Source organism: Xiphias gladius, chromosome 10 (genome assembly GCF_016859285.1).
Source record: "Xiphias gladius isolate SHS-SW01 ecotype Sanya breed wild chromosome 10, ASM1685928v1, whole genome shotgun sequence".
In the NCBI taxonomy this organism is placed as follows: domain Eukaryota; kingdom Metazoa; phylum Chordata; class Actinopteri; order Istiophoriformes; family Xiphiidae; genus Xiphias; species Xiphias gladius.
In genome coordinates this window covers 5,173,608-5,196,951 of record NC_053409.1, presented here as the reverse complement: position 1 = coordinate 5,196,951, position 23,344 = coordinate 5,173,608, and the positions used below count along the sequence as shown (strand labels likewise).

The 23,344-nt window shown below is 39.4% G+C and overlaps 1 protein-coding gene across 4 annotated transcripts in view; it reads right to left on the bottom strand.

Moving 5' to 3' along the window:
* daam2 (dishevelled associated activator of morphogenesis 2) overlaps positions 1 to 23,344 on the bottom strand; it is a 97,549-nt gene that overhangs the window by 27,317 nt on the left and 46,888 nt on the right. For all 4 annotated transcript variants that reach the window (XM_040136575.1, XM_040136573.1, XM_040136576.1 and 1 more), the window contains 3 exons: positions 21,530 to 21,619; positions 11,407 to 11,481; positions 7,709 to 7,803 (listed from right to left, as the gene is read on the bottom strand). In XM_040136575.1, coding sequence (XP_039992509.1) covers positions 7,709 to 7,803; positions 11,407 to 11,481; positions 21,530 to 21,619 — 260 coding nt within the window. The remainder of the gene's footprint in view (positions 1 to 7,708; positions 7,804 to 11,406; positions 11,482 to 21,529; positions 21,620 to 23,344) is intronic.

Genomic DNA, 23,344 nt, shown 5'->3' with positions numbered 1-23,344 from the left:
CACACATAATCAATTCCAGATTTCCAGCAGACGTACATGCATACTGTACATAAGCACTCACACACATAGACTTTACCTGGCATGACCAATAAATCTCTCATAGACATATAATCCGCTGATTCCCAGCAGCGGCTGGATGAGATCAAAAAGATAATACTACATGCATGCATGTACACAGACAACCGTCCTTGACACGGCATTGAAATCACAGAGAACATACTCAACTTTTCAGACCATATACTACTTGTTTTAGCACAGATGCTGCAGTTTCAGCCTCCACTCAACACCAAGTGGCGAAAAAGAAATCCAGTATATTCGATATGACTTGATTCAGATGTAAAACGGACAATGGAACTAGAGCAAGGCAGGACAGATCCAACTGTTAAAGATACTCATCTTATAACAGTGACAAGTTTTTGGCTGGCAAAGAAACCAGCGATAGGCATGCGCCTGTCTGTAAATTGCGGGGCCATCACAGAGGGAGAGAGGTTTCAGACTAGAAGAGAAATTAAGCTTAACATCCTTGTGATTAATGTATGGAAAGCAGTTGGTGAGAGATGTTGTTCTTGGGGCCTGGGTTCAAAAGGGTGAATGGGATTCAAGACTTCACTTTTCTCTCTTTGCTCTGCTGGTTTGCCGACAGCTTGTCAGAAACACACACAAACGCACCCTATGCACCATAACCCGATGCATGTGCATGTGGGCATACAGGGGAAGTGGAAGGACAGATGCATGTACACAAGAAAAGATTCACACAAATATATATGCATTGCTACTTAAAGGATATTTAACAGTGACAAATTCTCTATACTGTTAACAAAACCTTGTACAATGACATCCAACTATTCTCTCTCTCCTCCTCCCCCATCTTTCATTTTCTCTCCAGTGAGCATTGGAATCAGTAGATCCCATCTCCTCTGACTCTGGACTCTCCTCTTGTCTTCTCCTATCCCCTGACATTCACGCTCGGCCGTGTGGCGTGCAGGCCTCTTTTTCTTTTCCTTTTTTCTTTTTTTGGAACAACCGCTGCGTTCTTGAAAACCCGCTGGGGTTACATTCAAGACAGTGAGTGCTCGACAACTGCTGCATACGATATGAGCTCAAGAGAGGAGAACAATACAGAGGCCAAGCCAACCACACACATACACATTAAGTTCTTCAGACAGACAAAAGAAAGAAGTGAGGAATATAACGTGGAATAAGACACGACTAAACAAAAGTGACAATGGAGCAAAAAATGATTGCAATGTGTGTTGAATCAGGGCCAAGAATGGTCAAAGGTAATGTTAGTTTAGGTGAAGATCGAATTTTAAATAGAACCCTGAAATATTTATTTGCAAGTGAGCCATCTTTAAAAGAAACCATTGAGGGTCATGTCATTTCCACTGATCTAAAAAGCTTGATCTAAATGAGCAGGGCAGTATAGAAAACTTATACAGATGCTCAAATTTAAATTCAAAAATTCATTCCAACCAAATGCGATGATTAAGGTTCTAGCTACATAGGCAAAACATTCTGCCTTTTGGAACTTTGTATGACACCGGTATGGCAGACAGTTGGTCAAGAGTTCACCCTTGCCTCAAAGCCTAACCACACAAACTCAGCAACGTGCAACACTTCCACACACACACACACGCGCACAAACTCAAGTGATCATGTGCTCTCTGCCTCTCTTCTGTCTTTCATTTAATCACGACATTCACACACACTTATCATCTCCTTCAAACACCCACTCATCTACCCCAAGGCACAGGGACACACTCATGCATTAACACACACCTTGTTCTACTATAAAGGGCCAGAATGTGGACAAGGGCCCAGAGGTTCTTCAGAGGTGCCAGTTAAAACTAGTTGACCAAAGTGTCTGCAACATTTGCAAGAGAAGTCATATAATATCACCACGGCTTTCACACAAATTTTACTTGATGTGAAGCTCAGTGTATAACTGTGGTAAAATAAGGGCTGTACGAAGGGCAACAAATATAAAACTGATACACATACACAAGTATATACATTGACAATAATAAAAAATCCCAGCAACAGTGTACATCTGTGATGTGTATAGTATATCATGGCATAGAGGGAATGGTTTTTATGGACTAGATTTATCATTAAATCCACAAGGAACAGTTTATGTGTATATATGTGTATGACGTAGTCTCAAGTGGGCCATGCGTCAATAACGGCTCCTGTGACTGGCCAGCAACACACATACAAAGACATTAATCAGTCACTTAAAGAGTACTCCACTGATTCAGCATTGGACTCTTATAACACTGTCTGACTAATGATGGACAGTTAAAAACAAAAAGTGATCAAAATTGATGCAGGACCGAGATATTGTCTTTCTGTTCCACATAGCCTTTTTTCTTATTAAAACCGGGCGTCCACATTACCCACAATGCAACTAAACTGCTGACAGCTCAGTTGGAGATTCAGGTGTGTTATGCTAGTCATGGCTAATGTAGCCTTGAGCTGCTGGCCGCAAGCAGAGATGAGGAGCAGGCTACAGAGGTCTGGTAGGCTCACGTTTTTCTAACTCCACACCCCCAGATTTGACTCAGTTTCAAACTTGTAGTCTTCAGCCCAGACCAACGCTGACTGTAGTGAGATCACTTGAGGCAGTTTAGCAGACTTCATACACCTCTCTCTGGGGCCACAAAAGGCTTCATACAGTGTTTTCACATGTGCAGTAGTACTCCCCAACTCCCCAACACCTGTAAACAGACTTTGATATGTAAAATCAGTGGAGTTTCACTTTAACACACATAGGCTGAGAAACAACCCAACTTTTACCTCCATGTAACTATGCTTTGTATGTGTATATGTGGCTCTAAGCAGGACCAAAGAGAATATATGTAATTACATGGAAAGCCAAACCTAATGGGAATCGAAGTAAGGGCAGAGTATAACCTCTGTGCTTCTCTACATCTTTTTCCCAGTCTCCATCTGTTTATTGCCCTTCTACCACAAATCTCCCTCACCAGCAGGACCAGTCTCTTTAACCCTGCCTGTATCTACCCACCTGGCCCTCTTATCTCTCCATTTCCCGCTTAACTGGTAAGTAGCAAAGGGTGAGAAATCTGCGCTCTGAGAGAAGCAAAAACATTGCTCCATCCAAAGCTCTTTAAAGGTGTGATACTCTGCTCCCCGACTAATGTATTTGGTAATATGTAAAAACAGATATAAAGTTCACTCACTGTTAAGTGGAACCTTTGAGAAATCTGCCGGCAAAATGTTTTGAAGGATAATATTTGCATGTGGTGGTAGCGAATCGTCCAAAGGGTTATTGACACAGGAGCAAGGGGAATGGCTACAGTCGACTCAAGTCAATATTCTTGCTGGAAGAGATTTGCAGAAACATTGTCCATGAGAGCTGTCCTGGAAAGCAATGCAATGCTCTACTGACATGAGCCTGGGACCGCAGTCCATTCTGCGCCAGCACAGCCTCAGTGACCTCCAGGAAAGCTTCATTTCCTGTCCTCCTGAAGTTATTTCACCACGCAAATGACAGTGATTGAGGGGTGTGATGTCCTTGATACAACACACATACAACGCACACACAGCATGCTCATCAACAGACATAAACATCAGTGCAGGTGTGCAAATGACTCTTAAGGTCAACAGTGCTTATGTAAGTACACTTAGCGGTGTAATTAAAATCCCACTGACTTCCTACAAGAAAGTGTAAATATTTCAATATTTGGAAGCTAAATTGAAATGTACAGTAGACTGTGCAGATTTGATTTGAGAACACAGCTGGCTGTAGCAGTTTGTCTTTGTGTATTGCCCGTCACATGCCCACATAAGTTAAGACTCAGCTTTATGTGAGTGAACATACATTCCCGATGTGATGGTTCAAGCTCCATTTAACAGCTGATAAACAAAGCAATAACTGCTGGCAGAGAAAATCAGATCAGCTGTAAATTCAAGTGAAAGGAAAGTTCAGCCAATTTTCGATGTCTCCTAGTTACGGCTGTATATGATTAATCATTCTGATATTTGAAATAAGACATTTGGTTTTTAAATGAGTTTAATTATTGTAACTATGAAAAACTATTTTTGGTAAATGGTGCTTCATCACTCACAGCAAAAATAAATCTGCCAGCTGTCGCTACTCAGTGACAGAGGTAATGTTTGATACAGTTCTGTTGTTCTAAAATGAAGTGATTTTATTGTGTTGTCCCAGTCTTGTTGTCATCGTGCCTACTTTTTTTAATAATGCCTACATTACCTGTAATGCTTTTGACATTTTAAAGACAACAGGCCTGATTGCTTGTGGAATATTGGATTCTTTACTGGATACTACTTTCTTCTTTAGGGATCTGCAGACCTTTAAATTGAAATAACCTGAGAACATAAAAATCACACTTTGGTTGAGCTCCTCCTGAATGTCCACACTGCCATATAGTAACGTGGGATGAGAATCACGGGTATACCTTCAAGTTAGGGCATCACAAAAGTAAAAAATGTTGACTACCATACACTTTGAATTAGTTTACACTAAACAGAAATTTGCACAAGGGGGTTATAATGAAGTTGGGGTGGTGAAGGAAATGCACACTTATAAAATAACTTCATATCACATTCCACATACAGTAACATGCAAGAGAACACACGGCCAAACCATGTCACCTTGTCATTTCAATGGCTTATAATCAGCCTGTACGGGAGACTGACAACAGTGGACGGCTTGTTGACAATGTGCTGCTTTTGTGTGCTCTGCCTGGCACCCTGCATGCCCACCATGTGTTTGGGTCCTGTGGCCCTGCAAAGTGGGCTGAGGGCACAAGGGCACTTCTTCACAACCAGACCCAGCTGCCTCTCTGAAATGCCAAAGGGAAGGAGGGAGGGAGGCCGTTTCAGGCAGTCACCCAAAGACAGGCATGAATCAAAGCTCGATACAAACAGACACCACCATTTCTCACAAAATGCTGCCATAAAGACAGTATACATACACACAAAAGGACACAGAAGGGGATGCTTAAGTGAGGTGCTTAGATGTCCCCCAGACATCTATGAAAAAGCCATCTTTTTGCCTTAGCTGCCCATTTGTCACAAAGGTGAGACTTGGCGGGACATTAACACTCTGCCCAGGCTTTCCCTGAACACCCATATTCTGTGGGACACACCTGCTACCCACATTACTGCTACAGTACTTAAAAACATCTGTGTCTTAATGAGTAATAACTCACTCTGTGAACCGTATGGTTGCAAGTGCATCTTTGAATAGTGTTGATTGAGTCATTACAACCACGTTTGATGAGGTAAATTAAGTACACTTGAACATAATACAAGAAATTAATGAGTGAGAGAGAAAGAGTGGAAACTGAAAACTATCGAAATAGTAATAAAAGATGCATAAGTGTTGAAATATCCAGTTTGAACTGTCCAAACTGCATAAAACCTCAAGTCACAACTGAAGATGAGAGCATTCACAGCTCTGTCTCGTTAAATCTCACACTCAAACTGCTACCATATAATTCAGTTATTCAGTATAGCTTCATACAGACGCTTCAGCACTGTATGCTTTCACCAGGGTTACTATGAGAGGAACATTAGTGTGATCTATACATGTAGAGATCAGTATTGCAAGTCGAAGTAGCTTATTTGTCTCTACCAGAAACATCTTATCCTGACAATGAGCTGTCCTATTCCTGCATACTGTATGCTTTATTGCAACATTAGGTAAGGACGAAGAACATGCAGTTTTACAACTGGAATTTTCTTTCCTGACTGTGAATGTCTAAAATAGTGAATTTTCACTGTTGAGTTGCACAGGGCCTACAAGCCACAGTTACAGTCCCCATCTGGAATTGGTGAGAGAGGAATCTGAGCAGGTTTAGGTGGTTAATCAGATTTAATTTTCAATGAATGTATCTCCAGTTTCCCCCCAAATTTGAATACATCTCAAGGGGGATCCCTGGAAAAAATGGGTAGATTTTATATTACTGTTAAGGGGCAGGGTAATATTGTTTAAAAGAATCTTGAATCATTAATTTCTTCAGAAAATTTGGTGCACCTTGTCATCAACATTACAACTTATTCAGAGTTAATCTTGGGTCACCACATGGTCTAAGGTACATGCCACGTGACTGCAGGCCTGGGCCCTTTGTTGCATGTCATATCCCCTCACTGTTCTTCTCACATTTGTAGTGTCATTGAGAACATGATCTTTATAGCCTTTAGTTGCAAATTTATAGATTTTTTAAGAGCATTCTTGTCAAAATCATATAGCCTGTAAGTAGGCAGGTGAGTCAGGGCACACACTAATTTATCCATACATTTAAGAGACTGATCCCAACATCATCACCTCGATTGTAAATCTAAGATATTTAGACTTAGTATTTTTTTTTTTAATCACTTTACATAGCAAAGACCTTACATAATCGTATAAACCTCTCTATTGATAGTTCAAAAGTAAGACTTTTGAGCCACAGACAATATGACAACATTTTTAAATAATGAATTTGCCCATAGATGCACATTTTAAGTGGGAGTGTTTAATGTCTCAACATTATAACTGATCTGCGTATTTTTTTTAAAGAGGAAGTGTTGCATATATTTCTCTAACTTAAGAAGACATATATCTTCTGGGGTTAGTTATACTATACAATAAGTGCGGACTGTATTCCAACATTGGGCTTATTTATTGTCTTGTTTTAACTTTTAATGTCAATTTTTTGTGATGGATGTTGTTGTGATGTAGCCTTGTGCATCATCTCAAAAATATTAAATACGGGTACCTGCCAATTAGTGTGGGTTTTTCCACAACCATATTCAACTTTTGATAATGATATGGACCTGTATAAATAACATTTACATATGGCCATTTGTAACCCTGATGAAGGCATACAGTACTGCAACATCAGTAAGAGGCTATGAATCCTTTCCAAAATATAGAATAAGTTCAAATGATCAACTTTCTTTACAGGTATCTTAGGAAATGTTTTACTATGAATATGTGAGAATGTACATTTAAAAATTTGGAAGGGCCAGAAGAAGCAACCTTTCAGACAACCTTGTATCTAGACCCTAGAAGCAGTTTCTTACCAATCTTGTTCCCAGTTACAGTTGTTGCGAGACCCATACATGTGTAGATACAAACACAAACATGCATAGAAATGTGTCCTTATAACACACACATCCCAGACATAACCCAGATGTGACCCAGGCACTTAGGCTGTCCTGAGTTTTTGTCACTCTGCACATTAGGTCTGACACTTCATCTCCTCCCTTGAGAAAAGACTTTGGTCACCCCCACTTGGGTCCAGAACACTGCATCATACAACTGGCACAGGCTGATGGACAGCTCCAAAGGAGCTGCTGACAGGGAGAGGAAGGCAGTTTGTATTAGTGGGCTGTCCAATGTCCTTGAATGTTTCTTTGTGGCGATGAGTAAGGCCTAACAGCTGCTGATGACCATGTCAGGGGGAGAGAAACTTTGAGTGTACATCTAAAAATATAATAAATTGGTGTTATTCCAGTTGGAAGTAGGATACTTTGCTGTGACAAGAGACAAACTTCATTGAAAGAAATTTTTCCTGTGGCATGTTACATTATTAACTGGATTTAATATGTGTGGTATTGCCTCAATGAGTCAAATAGTAGGAATGAATGACTGAAAAAGATCACACAATGCAGAGCTCCGTACTGCCTGCAGCAGATGAAAAGGTCAGAGTGTAGGTGGATGGGGAGATTTGCTCACCTCATTGGCTGAGTCCGAAGTGCTGTCTTCAGATCTTCCACCACCTTGTTCCTCATTTCCATTTCCTCCTCATCAAAGGCAAACAGTGTCTGCATCTACAGAAATTGAGAGATATGAAGAAAGAATTTAGTGGAAAAACAACTGATTGATATTCCTGAATTCTTGCTTTATAGTAGGTGCCAGTGGACACACTACCTACTGGCATGAATTCTTTATATTTCAATTTTAATTAAGAGCTTTTCATTGTGTCTACTCATTAAACAAAAGAATGTTGATCTCAATTCTTCAGCAATAAGACAACAGCAGTGCATATCCTCCTCTTTACAAGTAAATGTGTTTGTTTCAATTAGTCCTAGCAGCACATATAAGCAGAGCCTCATTAGTAGGATAATGATTCAGATACCACAAATCGAACAGATCGTGTGTATTTTTCCCCTTCAGTCTTATTTTCCTTTTAAAGAACTGTTTGAAGCTATACAACAAGCCAAATCAAGCTTTCAACAAATAGGGTAAATCATAAAAAACACTTAGGCCAGCAGTAGTGTTAATGCATTTCTACATTACTTGAAGGCTTCCCTCAGCCACATCAAAGAGCTACTGTGCTCCCACTAGTCAGGACCAGAGGCTTCTGTTTAGCCTCTCCAGGCTTTTTCTATGGCAGCACACTGCCAAGTGCTAAGGTTCAAACAATGAGTTTTTCAGCAGTGGAGTAAGCTAGTCACAGTGGCTGCTCATTCATTTGCTTGAATGTTACCCTGTTTTCCAACTCATAAACCCTGAAAAAAAAGACATATAGGTAAATGTTGGGTGCAAATATTCCTCAGTATGAACTGACTTTTCGGACAAACCGCACCCACATAGCAAACCAAAGCCACCCCATGTTTGACTACCTAACAACAGCCCTGGTCTGTCCAGTGTGTGAGAGTATTTAATCTAGAAACAGTGCAGTCAAAACATCCATCGTGTCGACTTAGCCTCAAGTCCAGATGGTTCAGGGACCCCGTGCCAAGAAGTAAAGGCTTTGGCTCCAGTTTTTCACAACGAATATGTTCATAGTCAATGGGAAGTTGGACACAACAAGTGTTGGGGAGAGTGAATGATTTGGTCGTGCTGCCAGCCAGTTCACCATGTCAATGAGTCTAGCCAAATGGCTCCTTCCTACATCTGCTATTTGTAAGCTCATTCTAACCTTTGGCCAACATGCACATAAGGATACTATTATAGCTGGTTGGTAAACCAGCAGAAGGTACTTCCCTAAATCCTTATTATGGGAAGTGCCCCCCAGAGCCAGAACTATGACTTCAAGCTAGTCGTCAATGCATCGTTAACTGAGTGAGTGATGACTGCAGTTCATCAAAAACCTCAATTTGGACCATGTGTGTCACTGATGCATCAAGTAAAAAAGCAGTTTTCCAAAACAAGGCAAAAAACATTATTTTCACTAAAATAGTCATGCACAGTCAGACAGAATCACAAAACCTAATTAAGCCAACTAATTCATTATTCTGTTGTTTCTATGTGACTAAAAACTAACAACTGAAATTGTGTGGGAGGATGTGATTGGAAATAAGTGGAATTTATTTCCAGTCCTGTTTTAACATATTTAAAGGTGTTTATTATAAAGTCGTCATACCATTTTGTATGTGAAAAAAAACACAATTGAAATGAATTCCCTTAATCCCTTAAAAACTAAAAAAAAAAAAAGAAATGAGTTCATACATGATGTAAGTATATATTTCCAAAATATTTTTGATAATGAAGTTTTTTGCTATAATGTCTTGTCACAGCTAGTTTGAGAGTATTATTTTAACACAGAACACCCCATGGAATATTTAAGAGCCAGACAGGACAGAGATTTAAGTTTTAATTTAAAAAAAATACTTGTGTAAATAAGTAACTAGCTAACTGACTCTTCAATGGCTTTTTACTGCTGATCTGAGTCCCTATTTTAAGGTTGAGAAGCTGCAAAAATGCAATAGCTGAGTTCTGTGCATTTCTTCATATCACTGGTATATAAGAAGCCCTTCCCTTTGCCACTGTGCTGGATCTCCTTTTCTGTCCATCAACAGAAAGCCCTATCCAGGTGGGAGCTCTGAACCTCAGCACACTAGCTTGGATACAGCAGGGCTACAGAAACTCTTGTCAGAGTCACAAGGGTGTTTGAGTTATCACTCTGTGGCCAACAAACAATCTCAGGGCTCTGACATGGTTTTATGAATGAACATCAAGATGCTGGTTGTACAGTTATCTCTCTGGGCAGCAAAGTAAAAATGAGCTCATCCAGTAACTCCGCTACAGTGGAAGGGTAGTCCCTTGTGAGCTCGCCTGTGAGCCAAGATGTAAAGTCATGGACGAGCAGAGCACCTTCAAAATTTGAAATGCTCTCTTTTCAAGATGCTGTCTGGAGCAAATGTGGTGGAGAAAATGGAATACTTTTAGTGGGGGTGAAAAAATTACTCAGGAAAGGGAGAGAGACCACTTGTGCCAAAAGGGGAATAGAGACTGCAAATATATCTTTCTCAGCAAATTATTTAATATATTATAGAGTCATAAAATTTTTACCTTCTTTATGTAAGCAAAACCAACTGTGCCAGTGATGTAATATAAATTTCAGTTGCTCACAATGTGAATCAATTTGTTTTACTTTTTTTCTTCAAACACATTTCCCCCCCAAATATTAGTTATTCAATTACTTATACTGACACTTTCTAGATCAATGCAATTTTACAGTTGTTTGAAAGAAAATGTCAAGATTTTAAAACTCTATATACTATACAGTAGACTATATACAAAACATTTTCAAAGACCCAGTGTGTTTTGCAGTAGATATAGTAAAAAGGAAAAAAATAGGCTGACACATAACTCTGACGGTGTGTTTGACATCTAATAGCACAGAGGCACCGCTACAGCCCTGGCAGATTTAAAATTCTTGGCAACTCACAAATAAGCACATTCTCTTCAATTCACTTAAAATACTGTGCATGTCTATGTGAGTATGTGTGCATTTGATGCCTGCACTTTAAGAAAATGACAGAAAAATTGTTTCTCCAGACTTCAGCACTAAGCTTGGGTACTGGTGCACTGTTCAGAAGCAGCTCATTCTTGTCCCCTGAGTGGAGCTGGTAAACAAAAACAGCTGTAAAAATAGAAATCTTCAACATAGATTAGTAATACAGGCGTGTTTGCCAGAATAACAAACAAAATGGCAATAAACAGATATTAAATGTCATTATGTTTTGGCTCTGTGTTTAAGGTGGTCTGTGTAAGTTATGTCTTACTGTGTAAGACAGTTTTATAATGGCATCATGCTGTTTATATTGGCAGCCATACAGGCTAGAAATAATGAATATTGTAATCCTGGCTTTGCTCCTAGCTTTGACATTCATTCCCACTGACTGAACTGCTGAGTGTCTAAATAGCCTGTTTGTCATCACAGTGTGTGAGAATGCCGAGGTCACAGCAAAGGAATGTGGTCATGCACATATAACAAGCAGTCAGCAGGAAGATGATAAAAATTGAGCCAAGAGAGAAATCTGAGAAAGAATGACTGGGTGAATGTTGACCTCTTAGGAGTGGTAGTCAAAGGCCTGAAATAAGTGAAATACACTGTAATAGTACAATAAAGCTGACAAAGAATATCAATAATCTTGAGATTTCAATAGAGGGGAATAGACATTCAAACAATGAATTTGACTTACAGCAGCCATGGAGTTGATGCGGTCAATGTAGTAGTCAGGCCAGCTGGTGGCCAGCTTGTTGGGGTCCTCTTGCTCCTGTGCATGGACACAAAGACAGACTGAATCAAACACAGTAGCATTTCATAGTACACCAACACCACAACATTAAAAGCAGTTACTGGTTTTAATCATTCATTAGTCTTAATTCAATGGCAGTACATCTGCTTAGAATAATACGTATACTATAAGGTGCTATACATTATAATGCTCAACCAACAGATTATTCAAGAGTTTGTAAATTGAACTATGTTGCATTCAGTAGAGGCAAATTAAGCTCTCTGAGATCTTACATAATTCTCTTCAAGTACTTTACCAACTTCATTTACTACAAGGGAATCCATGCTCGACAAGAGCTCATCCATTTTCTATTTGTTCCTTTTTGACAGGAAAATCAATATCTTATGCCATCCAATCACTTACTTTCTAAAATGTTGCTTCATTATTTGCATGGTGGCATGACACAGTCTAAAGCAAAAGACCTTTTCTGTTGATTAAGCCAGGCAAACTCCATTCTGGGACCAGTCTCGAAAAAATCTTATTATTATCCACAGTAAACAAATGAACTTCACACATAAAATTGAGCACCAGAAACAGCAAATCCATTGATTTAAGAATCATATACACTCAATAAGTTTCACGACAGATTGTTGGGGTGGTCAATGTGGATTTCCGTCCTTGTAATGACCATTGTTTCTGATATGCAGCGTTCTGTGCCAGAATTTGAGCTCAGGCTAAAAAGCTAAACAAAAACAAAAACAATAGAACTCACTGTACTACTCTGCTTGTGTTTTCCACTATACTGCTGACACACTCAGGGCACAATGCCAGACAGATCCTGACGATGAGATTAACAATTTAACTGCCTCTCTCTCTGCCCCTTCAGCCAAATTACAGCCGTCGACACTCCCTCAAAAACATGTCGAATCCAATGCAACATTTCTCTGGCAGTTTCACAAGCTAAAGTGAAGTACTGTAATTATCGTCTTGTTTTGGGACAAATTAAAAAAAAAATCATGACAACATGAGGTTTGTTTTTTGGGGCCTAGTCATATCAGTCAATATGCTTCCTGAATAATAGCCCTTTAAATGAAATTTCCAAGAGATGAAGTGATGGTAGGTTTGTTGTTGTATGCTGCTTGCTTGATCAAACCTTTTTGGGAGTTAATCACAGTTGATGACTGGTATTAAAACCTCCTGATAAGAAGCCAGATTCCATAGAGTGGAGCCTGTTATAAATGAAAAGTGAAAACAGCAGACTTTTGATGTGAATTGAGTTTGTGCTTGTCTGTATGAATATACATTTGAATGAAAGGGCTGAACACTAATGTACTGAGAGCTCTTCTACTCATGGTCTTCTGGGTGAAAACATTTCAGTCGCGTGCTCCACTGCGACAGTTTAAGGTCAGGCCCATCATTCTATTACAGTAATTACACACTTACACTACATTGGACATTCCTCATGTCTGGTGACATTAAATATGATTTACAGGCCAGGTTGCAGCAAAGGAGGACAGGAATCCCCAACGGTGTGTCAGTTATATTTATTTAAGGTGCTGCTCTTGTTACAAACATCTGTTGAGGTATATATTGTTTCTGCAAAGGCCCAAATACCTGACTAAAGCCAGAGTTCAAGAATATTCCCCTGTGTATTTGTCAGGCTATCACATTAGCAGGAGCACCTTTTGAAAGAGTAGTTGAAATTACCTATAACGGCACCCCTGCTGTAACAAGCTGTCTCAAAGATTTCAAAACTCCTGAAAAGTTTCACCGACAATGATATTTGAGCTCAGACTGTAAAAATCCTATACACATACAGAGTACATTTCAAGTCACGGTTTCAGAAGCAACAGGGGGTAGAAAGCCAAAATACTCTGAGACACTTAAACGTTAAACACTTTGAAGTGCCATTGGAGGTTTTTACTGTTTGACTCTAAAAGTTTCTCTTAGTTACATTTTTAATGATAAGCAAGAGCGTATGAGGAAGGTAAAATAAATAATTAAATAAATAAATTGATATCCACGAGCTGCTTTGCTGATTCCAGGTCCCTGCTAACATCAACATGTGCTTTGTCAGGACCCTATAGCACACATGCAAATCCATATTAGCATAATCTGCACAACAAAGAGCTGACAAAGGCACATTTTCAATTTTCCACTCTTTGGACTTTGGTAGCCAATTTGACCCAATCCCTCCTTCAAGTGCAGTTTAACTGCTCTGGGTCTAAGACAGGGCCAGAATCTATACATTTTCTATCAGTCTAATGTTTCCACAAGGTCTCAGGTTTCTCTGGCAATTTGAGTTCTCATCGGGCTTCAAACACTCTGTTCCCATGTGCTCCCATGAGGCCCAGAGGGACCCTGATTGTGATGTGGGGACTCTGATGAGCTGCCCAAAACCATGACAGCACCGGCAAGCAGCACAATATAGAATGAAATACCCTATGCTCAAAGAGCACCTAATGAACAGCGGAGATCTCTGCAAAAGACTGCATTTTAAAAGAAAAAAGCCCCATTGGAAGAATTTGTATTTGGAAAGGAATAAAAAAAAAGTCTGTAGAAAAAGAACTGAATTTGGTGTAGTCAGTGCTTAAATATCACATAGCTGTTAATTTGCAGATCAAAACGAAGACTTCTCTGGGTTTCTTCTTATTCCCAATTATATATTTTGTATAGGGTTGAAATGAACTACAATTAACTGATTAGTTGATCGACAAAAAAATAAATCAGCAACTATTTGATAACTGATTAATCAGTTTATGTAATTTTTCATGCAAAAAATAGTTTAAAAGAATGTCAAACATTCTTTAGTTCTGGCTTCTCACTTGACAGGATATGCTGCTATACTTTTTTTTATTTTTCTTTGTTTGTTGTAGTCTATTTTTTTGTTTTGATTTGTTGGTTGAACAAGGCAAGACTTTTGAAGACATCACCTCGGGCTTTGAGAAGTTGTGATTTTTTTTCACAATTTTTGACATTTCATAGACTACACGATTTATCAATTAATCGAAAAAATAGTTGACAAATTAATAAAAAATAATCGTTCGCACAAAGTGTACTTGGCAGGTGTTCCAAGCATCTTGGAAAACTTGGAGAACAGACTAACTCAACATTGTTGACAACAGGATTCCGTGGGGACCATGCCACCTGTTGCAGGATTCCTTGTTCTTCTTGTCTCTGAAGATAGTTCTTTCTGACCCTGACTGCATGTTTGGGGTCTGCTGCAGAATGATTTAGGGACCAATCAGAAGCCTCCCTGATGGTTATGCATGGATAAGAATCTAAATCTCTGATTTAGACAAGATGAAACTTTAATGATCTATTTGACAATGTCACGTACACAAGTTTAATCATGAAGCAAAATGAACCCATGTGACTCTCCAGTGAAACACATGTACATGTGTAATTTGTCCAGAGAAAAACGTATAAATGCTTTGAAATATTCCAAGTGCAGGTATCAAATTCTTCACATTGTGACTCCTGTGTAGTACAGTAGAGAAATTAGCACATGGGCTGTCCAGCAACTACAACAGCACTTTGTTACAGGAAGACACTGGGATGCATTAGCTGTCATTTAAGTCAATATTTTCCCCATATTCTCTGCTCCAGCTGTCACTACAATATTCCCATCTGTGCAACTAGGGGGATTGTCCAACATTCCAAAGAGCCAATTTCTCTGCAGGGAATATTTATCTATGGTAGCCAGGATATAAAGTCTCACCTAGAAAAGCAGGAAATGGACAGGATATTGAATTCTGGAAGATTATGTAATGCTTGCCATCCCTTACATGTAGCTAACATTACACAAGTTTTAGCACATGCTCAAGCAAAAATGTTTGCCTGGGGTCACATTAGTTTAAGTGATGAGGATAAAGCACATGTAGCTAATAATAGAAGACATATGCTTCTGCCATTTTAGGAGAGAGCAATGTGTGGGTGCACATAGTACCATCAGCCAGCTCGTGTTAAGCAATGGCATTTCACTCACAGTCTCTGAGATGTAGATAACATGTGGTTGGATGAATTTGGGTCGCAAAACGGATATACGGAAAATCCTCTCTTTAGGGAAATTCAGGACAGTAGATAATGGATCAGTGCTAGTTTTGTCAGTGTTTTGACACTGTAAAAGGCCATATTGTGTGATCATGGGCTGAAAACAGAGTGTGTTTGTGTGTGTGTGGTCAGTGGAGCATTACTAATGTGAGTCAGGAGACCCTGTTTGGCTCCAAGCACTGAATGATTATCAGGAGTTATTAGATGTTACATCGTGTTTTCTACCTGGGGGCTGCGGGATGTGAGTCATCCTTAAGAAAACGAGTATACACACAAGTTAACACACACGCAACCACCCTCACTCACAGGAAGGAAAGCAATAAACTCATACCAAGATTTACTCCGTTTCACTTGTACGCTGCAAATGTATACAATCGTCACTTCTTTCTGACGCTTAACAAGAAAGAAATCCTCTCTGTCTTTCTCACACACAAACAAACACACAAACAGACACAGACAGCCAAAACCCCTGGCTGTGGCTGACCCAGTGGCTGAGATCAGAGGTGCAGATACGGTTGGCTTATGTATAGTCTGAAGGTCACAACAAGAACTTGTAGTTAGTCATGGTACACAGAGACCACAATTACGCTAATTCCTTTACATCAGAGCTGTCTGGTATTAGCTAAACACTGTATGAGAACCAATGTCTAATAAACAAACTAAACTGCTGTTTTTAAATAAAACTACTGTATTTGAATTGTAATATTGGGGAATAAATTATGCATTTTAATCAGAGCACCATCTTTTCCTTTACTCACACTGTATGTTTTATAGGCATTCAACATCAATCTTAAAGTTGCATTAACCAGTATTTTTATACTAACAATGGGCCTGATGCAAAATTTCATATTCTTCTCCTATAATTCTCTTACTTTTTTCTGTGAGGCTGGTTCATACGAGTGTTCCATGTCAGATTCTCCAGACTCTTAACTGCACAACCTTATCTTAAATTGCTCCTTTCAGATTGATAAATACCACCTGTTCATGAGGAGGCATTAGCATAATCATATGCCTAAAATTGCCATGCAAGGCTCCCTTTTCCACTTTGTTTTGTCAGAAAGGTTCACTCATAAAAATGCTATACAAGAGTAAAAAGAATTTCACACTGTGGACCTTCAAGTCTTGCTGTCATACACTTAGGTAAATAAGTATTTGGACAGTGACACTTTTTTTTTAAAATAATTGTGCCTCTTTGTACCACCACGATGGATTTGAAATGAAATCATCAAGATGTGATTCAAGTGTAGACTGAGTTTTAGTTTAAAGGGTTTAACAGAAATACATCATTAATCTTTTAGACTACTTTTATACATAATCCCTCATTTTCAGAGGTTCAAAAGTAATTGGACAAACTAACATAATTATAAATATAAAGATTATTTCTAATTCATGGATGAAAATCCTTTACAGTCAATGACTGCCTCAATTCTTGAACCCATGGACATCACCAAATGCTAGGTTTTCTCCCTTGAGATGCTTTGCCAGACCTTTACTGCTGCCGTTTTCAGTTGCTCCTCATTTGTGGGTCTTGGTGCCCTCAGTTTTGTCTTCAGTAAGGGAAAAGCATGCTAAACTGGGCTGAGGTCAGGTGAGTGACTTGGCCATTGACGAATATTCAATTTCTTTGCCTTGAGAAGCTCTCGGGTTGTTTTCACAGTAGTTTTGGGTCATTATCCATCTGTACTGTGAAGCAACATCCTATCAAGTTTTGCAGCATTTGGTTAAATCTGAGCAGATAGTACAGCCCAGTCACACCATCAATAAACACCAGTGACCCAGTTCTATTAGCAACCATACATGCTCTTTTCCTTCTCTATACTCTTCTCTTCCCATCATTCTGGTACAAGTTAATCTTGGTTTCATCTTTGACAATGATACACCTACCTCTTCCTGGCTAGATGTTGTGAATTGGTTTTTCCTCACCAAGGAAAGAATTCTGCCAACATCTACTTAAGGCCTCTAGGCCTTTTGGTGTTGCTGAGTTCACAAGCAGAGTCCTTCTTTTTAAGAATGTACCAAATTGTTGATTTGGCCACTCCTAAAGTTTCTGCTATCTGACTGATAGGTTTGTTTTGTTTTTTCAGCCTAATGATGGCCTCCTTAATTTTCATTGCACCCTCTTTAGACTGCATATTGAGAGTTCCCATGAATGTCAACCAAATGTAAATTCAACACTTGGAATCAACTTCAGACCTTTTATCTGCTTAATTTGTCATGAAATAACAAGGGATCAGGCCCCACCTGGCCCTGAAACCGACTGTCTGTCAACTGTCCAATTACTTCTGAGCCTTTGAAAATGAGGGACTATGTATAAAAATGTCTGTAATTCAGTTAACAGTTAATGCAATATTTTTGTTAAACCCCTTGAATTAAAGATGAAAGTCCACAGTTCAATCACATCATGATGGTTTCTTTCCAAATCCATTGTTGTGGTATCAAGAGGCAAAACTATGAAAACTGTGTCACCTAACAATAAATGAGCAAACAAAAACTTAACAAATTTAGGAGTGTCAGAGTCATATTAGACAACCCAAAAGAATTAGAAAAAGTTAATATCTGTCAATGATGTGTAATTGGAGCAGCCCTGTACTGTGACAGAAACAAAGAAGGAATGGTTTAGGTTACATGACATGATGTTAGATGCTTTAAAAATGTAATTCCAAAGCAAAGCTGTCCATGACTAATATGTGAGGCAGTCAAGGGGACGATAAGCACAGAGATATTAGACTAGATAATATTATAGCCTACAGTAGGTGATGTTACACTGTTGGATTTTATAACAGAAGATGATACTTGACAGTGACCTGTATAAACCCCGAGGCAGCTGTCAGAGTCAGAGAATTTCCCAACAACTACTAAAAAGTATAAACTGCTGTGACAAAATATGCCAAAAAAAAAAGAAGCTAAAATTAAAGAATCTTAGTAAATTTGCAAGCCCTGATCATGATGAATAATAATTTTGCATTAAGTTTGTTACAGATATTTCTTAATTAAATTCATTTTGGTATCGTATTTAACTCGGAATTCATTCAGATTAAGTCACTAAAATTCTTAATGCAAACAAGTGTGTTTCACCCCTGTGAAGAAGGCAGTCTATTTGTCAATGACTCTTACGAAATGTCGGGATCATGTGAATTTTGTTGGTACCTAAGATAAAATACTAAGTACGAGAAGATTGGTGAATGCCGCAAATTCTATTAAATCTTTCACACGTGCCACTTAAGAACAAATCTATTTGTATGACCAGTTCTTGCATGAGGCCCATTGAAACAAATGGTTCTGCATAATGTCATAGAGGTCTCCTGAAGTTACGAACCCACAGAGAATTCTTAGTTAACTCAGCATTAAACCACTATACAGGGCTTTTTAGCCTCTTTTATCTTATTGTTTTGGTAGCAGAGGTACATTTAATGAGTGATTCAAGCAGCATCAAGCAGCCATTTTCAGCAACCAAGCTCTGATAAAACCACTGCACACTATTTGTCCAGAGAAAAACAGTACAGACAAAGTTAGCAACTACATGGAGAAGAAAGTCAACAACTAGCAAGCTAAAGACCCAGAAATTTTCTCAGAACTTCAGCGAGACCAAACCAGTGGTAAAAGGATAGTTAGACAATGTTACATTCATCAGGTGGCCAAAATCCCAACTCCAGTTGCATTATGCTCTGTGCTTGTGTATTTAGGCAGTTGATAGCTAATACATTAGCCATAATAACTAAGAATACTGGTTTGTGTGTCTGTCAGTTTGTTTTGGAGTTCTTCTGCCCCTTAATAGCTAAAAATTAAATAATTCAACTTTAACACTTTGTAAGGACATCAAAAAGCTCGGAACCCATTTTAGGTTAGACCAATTGAACACGTCTTTGCGTTTCTAGCGAAAACTATGTATCTGAAATGTCAATTGATGAATAAGGGCATTTAGGTTTTTAAGAAGTAGGAGAATTTTCTTAGTCCACAAGGAAGCATTTAGTTCTTTAGTTTTTGAGAAAACGTAAAAATCACCAGATTTGGAATTTGTGGTTTTCACTGGACTGCGGCAAAAGGAAATTGGCAAAGATTAAGTGCTTTGCCTAAAATTTGTTGGCCAGTTTGTTTTGCAGGTGAACAAAGTTAGTTTGTCCCTTTATCATGCCCTCACTTGCTGCCTCCAAGTGTTTTTTAATCATAAAAACTGGAGCAGTTGCTTGGCTGGAGGAAACAAGGGAACCAGTGTTGCTGTTAGGAACGGCTGAAGGAAAGTCTGCTGTCCTCTGCTCTTTATTCAAATCACTGACATGCTGTAATTCTCAGGAACACAGGGCGAGTACTGTGTGTTGGATGTGTGTTATGTCTGAATAACCTAGCAAGTGCACATTTTCCTAAGCATATGGTCATTCATGTCTGTGTGTATATTTGCATAGGACAGTATTCATGCCTTCCTGCCTGCATATTCACACACAGACATGCAGGTTATTATCCGATATTGCACACCAGTTGTTTTTTTCCCTCATTCTCCATTATGCTGCCTTTATCCATGAATGGGGGGTTTGTTTGGTTTTTCCTCCGGCTTTCCGCTGTTACCCCAGTTTTGCTCTCCATTTCCTGGCCTAGGCACATGGCTGCTTTTTTTTCACCTTAGTCTTAGAGGAAATTATTTCTGACTGGGAGAGATGGAGGAGGAACAACAAACTAATATATCCTACCTCTGAACCCGGCTTAGGTGTACACTGCAATCCATTTCGGTTCCAATATGCCCAGGCCTTTGCCAAAATTTTGTTTCCGTTACCTTCTACTACAGCACAAAGAGTCCTCATAAATGTCTGTGGTTGCTTCAGTGAGAGATACAATAACTGATATTGGAGTATTAATGAACTTGGGCCTGTTATATACGTACACATGTGCATATGCAGATTCTGCAGACAATTCAATGTCCTTCTATATTATGCAATGTATTCAAGGGGCATAGCACATTGCAATTCCTATGGTTATCCTAATGTATTAAAAGAAAAGATTATATCTCCATCCTGTATTATTTTTTATTATTATTATTTTTGTTTTTTTTTATTTTACAATTTTGTTGTAAACTGTTGTGGTGCTCCAGCTTCCATCCTCGCCTTGACATCCCTCTAAACAGACCACAATTCCACTGCTCTTCTTTTTCCTAGTAACTCAATACTGGCCTGAATACAAGTACAAACTTTTACACATGCAGGTGCTCACACATGAGTGCACACACACCCACACACAAAGCAATGTGTGTTTACTCCTTTTTAAAAGGTTGTCAGAGCATATCGCATCAGCTAAGCTGTGCCTGCATGCCTTGGAAAGTGGAAGGAGGGGTCTGATCCTCATCCTGTTTCCAACACAAAACCATCAGCCAACAAACAAATTAGCAAAGAGACACAAGGGAGGATTTATGACTATTTATTCAATTTGTGAGCTAGAGAGGTGGGCTGAATTCCCCTTTTTCTCCAAGCACAATGTCATTTCCTGGTGGATATCTGACCACAAAGTGAGACCAGAGTTGTTGTGGAGAGACACACTGAAGGGTATGAAGAGAACAAGAGATGTTTTGGCGAGGGGAGAGGGGTGAAAGAGAGGGCTAACCAGAATGTTCTAGTGCTCCCATGGTATGCTGACAATTCTTAAGCAGCATGCGGAAATTGCTTTTTCCAATGTTGGATGGTAGATTTGGAAATTGAGGTCCTTGAAACAAGAGCTGGGAGTGTGTTTGTGTACTGTGTGTTGTTTACATTTGTGTAGTGAATGTGTGTGTACAATATCCCACATATCAGATCCTGCTGAAAAAATTGTGCAGTATGTAACTGGCATAATATGTGCAATATGTGTAAATCAATGCAGAAATGAGAAACTGGGAAGAGGGCTGACTGTGTGGCTGAGATGATTAGAAATCAGTTCTGGTAAGAGGCTCCCCTTCAACAACATTCATTGCTGACAGTTTAGCTCTGAACTGTGGGTTCAGGCAGCCAGTCAACAGAGGGCCAGCCAGAGATTGGAGCCGATGTATGGTAAAGTACAGCAGAGGCAAACTCACCTTCTTCTTGCTGCAGTAGATTTGCCATTTCTTTTCATCAGGCAGAGCGAACATGGCCTCCCTGTTCTTATCCGTAAGGTCCAGTTCATCCTACAATGACAAGGGAGGCTGTTTTATCGGCACAGCATTTATTTTTAAACCATATTTAAAACCATCATTTTTAAACCATACATTCAATTTACTATTTACAAAAATGTTCAGAAAAACAATAACTAAGAAAATCCAAGAAAAACAAGCATAATAGCCAAGCACCATTTAAAGTAATGACTATGAGAGAAAAGAATATAATCTACCCATACCTCAGTACACAGTCCCACAATCCTTATTGTTTTGTTATCCCTATGGCAATACAGAACAGTACATTTAAGCAATGACTACAGATCACTGGGAGAGTCAACTTTACACAGTGCCATTTGATTGTCCAACCTTCCCACTACCTAACTGACAACTGGTTGCCACAAACTACAGAGGAGTATTTTGAAATTCACCCTGCTCCTCTTCTCAGTTCTTCAGCTTGGAACAAGGAGCCTCCTGCACCCTTTGAAATGCATATGAACCAAGAAAATGAGTCTCTGTGTGCCAGGGAGGAAATTTAAAGTCTTGGAAAAGAGAAATGGATAAATCAGAGTTGAAGAAAAAGAGGAAGGTGTTGAATAAAGCAGAGAAAGGAAGCTATGTGGTTCTGGAAAGAGATAAGCACAAAAAAAACAGAGGAGAGGGTGAGATGCTTTAGCGCTAGGGCTTTGTGTGCAAGCTCACACTAATCTCATCATAATGGTTTTGCTACCATGACGTCATCCACAAGTGCTGGGCCCCCAGGGCCCCCCAGAGTGAAGATGGCTACCGGTGCCAGAGGTGGGGCCCCTTAAAGCTGGCCAGTAAATTCACAGGATTTCTTTCCCTCCATTCAACTGGACAGGATGCACTGAGGTGGCCCACATTCCAAGTATCCGACACTATGAAGAATGACATCATCTCTCACCCAGTCCTTTCAAGGGGATAACCAGCAGCAGCTTTACAGTGGTTTGAAAAAAATAGGAAAAATTTCAAGGGTGTGAACTTCGGGGGTGGGGGGTGATATTGCAGATAGAAAAGAGAAACCACAATTTAGCTCTGGAATCTTAGATCAAATCATTTTTCCATCTCAACGGCATTTTTTCAATGATTATTTGTGACTCACGCCCTGAGCTGATCATCCAGGGTCTACATTACCTGCTACAATAAATGCATGCTGGTGTTATTTCTATCCTTGTATGGTCTTGACTGTCAAGCAGCAAATCAGCCGCCATTTCCCAGCTGAACATCAAGCCTCTGACTATCTGTACTTCAGTCTTTACAGATGTCAGCTTTGGCTTGGACCACAATCCTTTCTCCACATCCTTGAGCTTAGAAAAGTAGGCCTAGAAGCTAGCTCGTCTCTGGCCCGTTGCCTGGTCGCCGGGTCAAAGCCCTGATGTCTAAGCTGCTGTTTGGAGGAGCTGATACTGGGAGCTGGTGGGGAAATCAGTGAGAATGAGACCCCTGGATTTGAACCAAATGGGAGTTGAGCCCGGTAGCTGATCTTTATGCTCCTTCATGTTCTCTAGTTCCCCCTTGCTACTCCTCAAGCCTCCCAATTTAAGGTCTTATATGGTGCGGAGTTATGTGAGAGCACAATATACGTCAGCAATGAAATGAAGATTTAAGTATCTGTGACGTGCACTCCACAACCCAGGACATGTTTGTATTTTTTTAAATGATTCCAATCATAAATGGATAAATGATTACATAAGGGTTTAAGATGTATGAATATGATAATGTCAAAGTCAAGTTTAG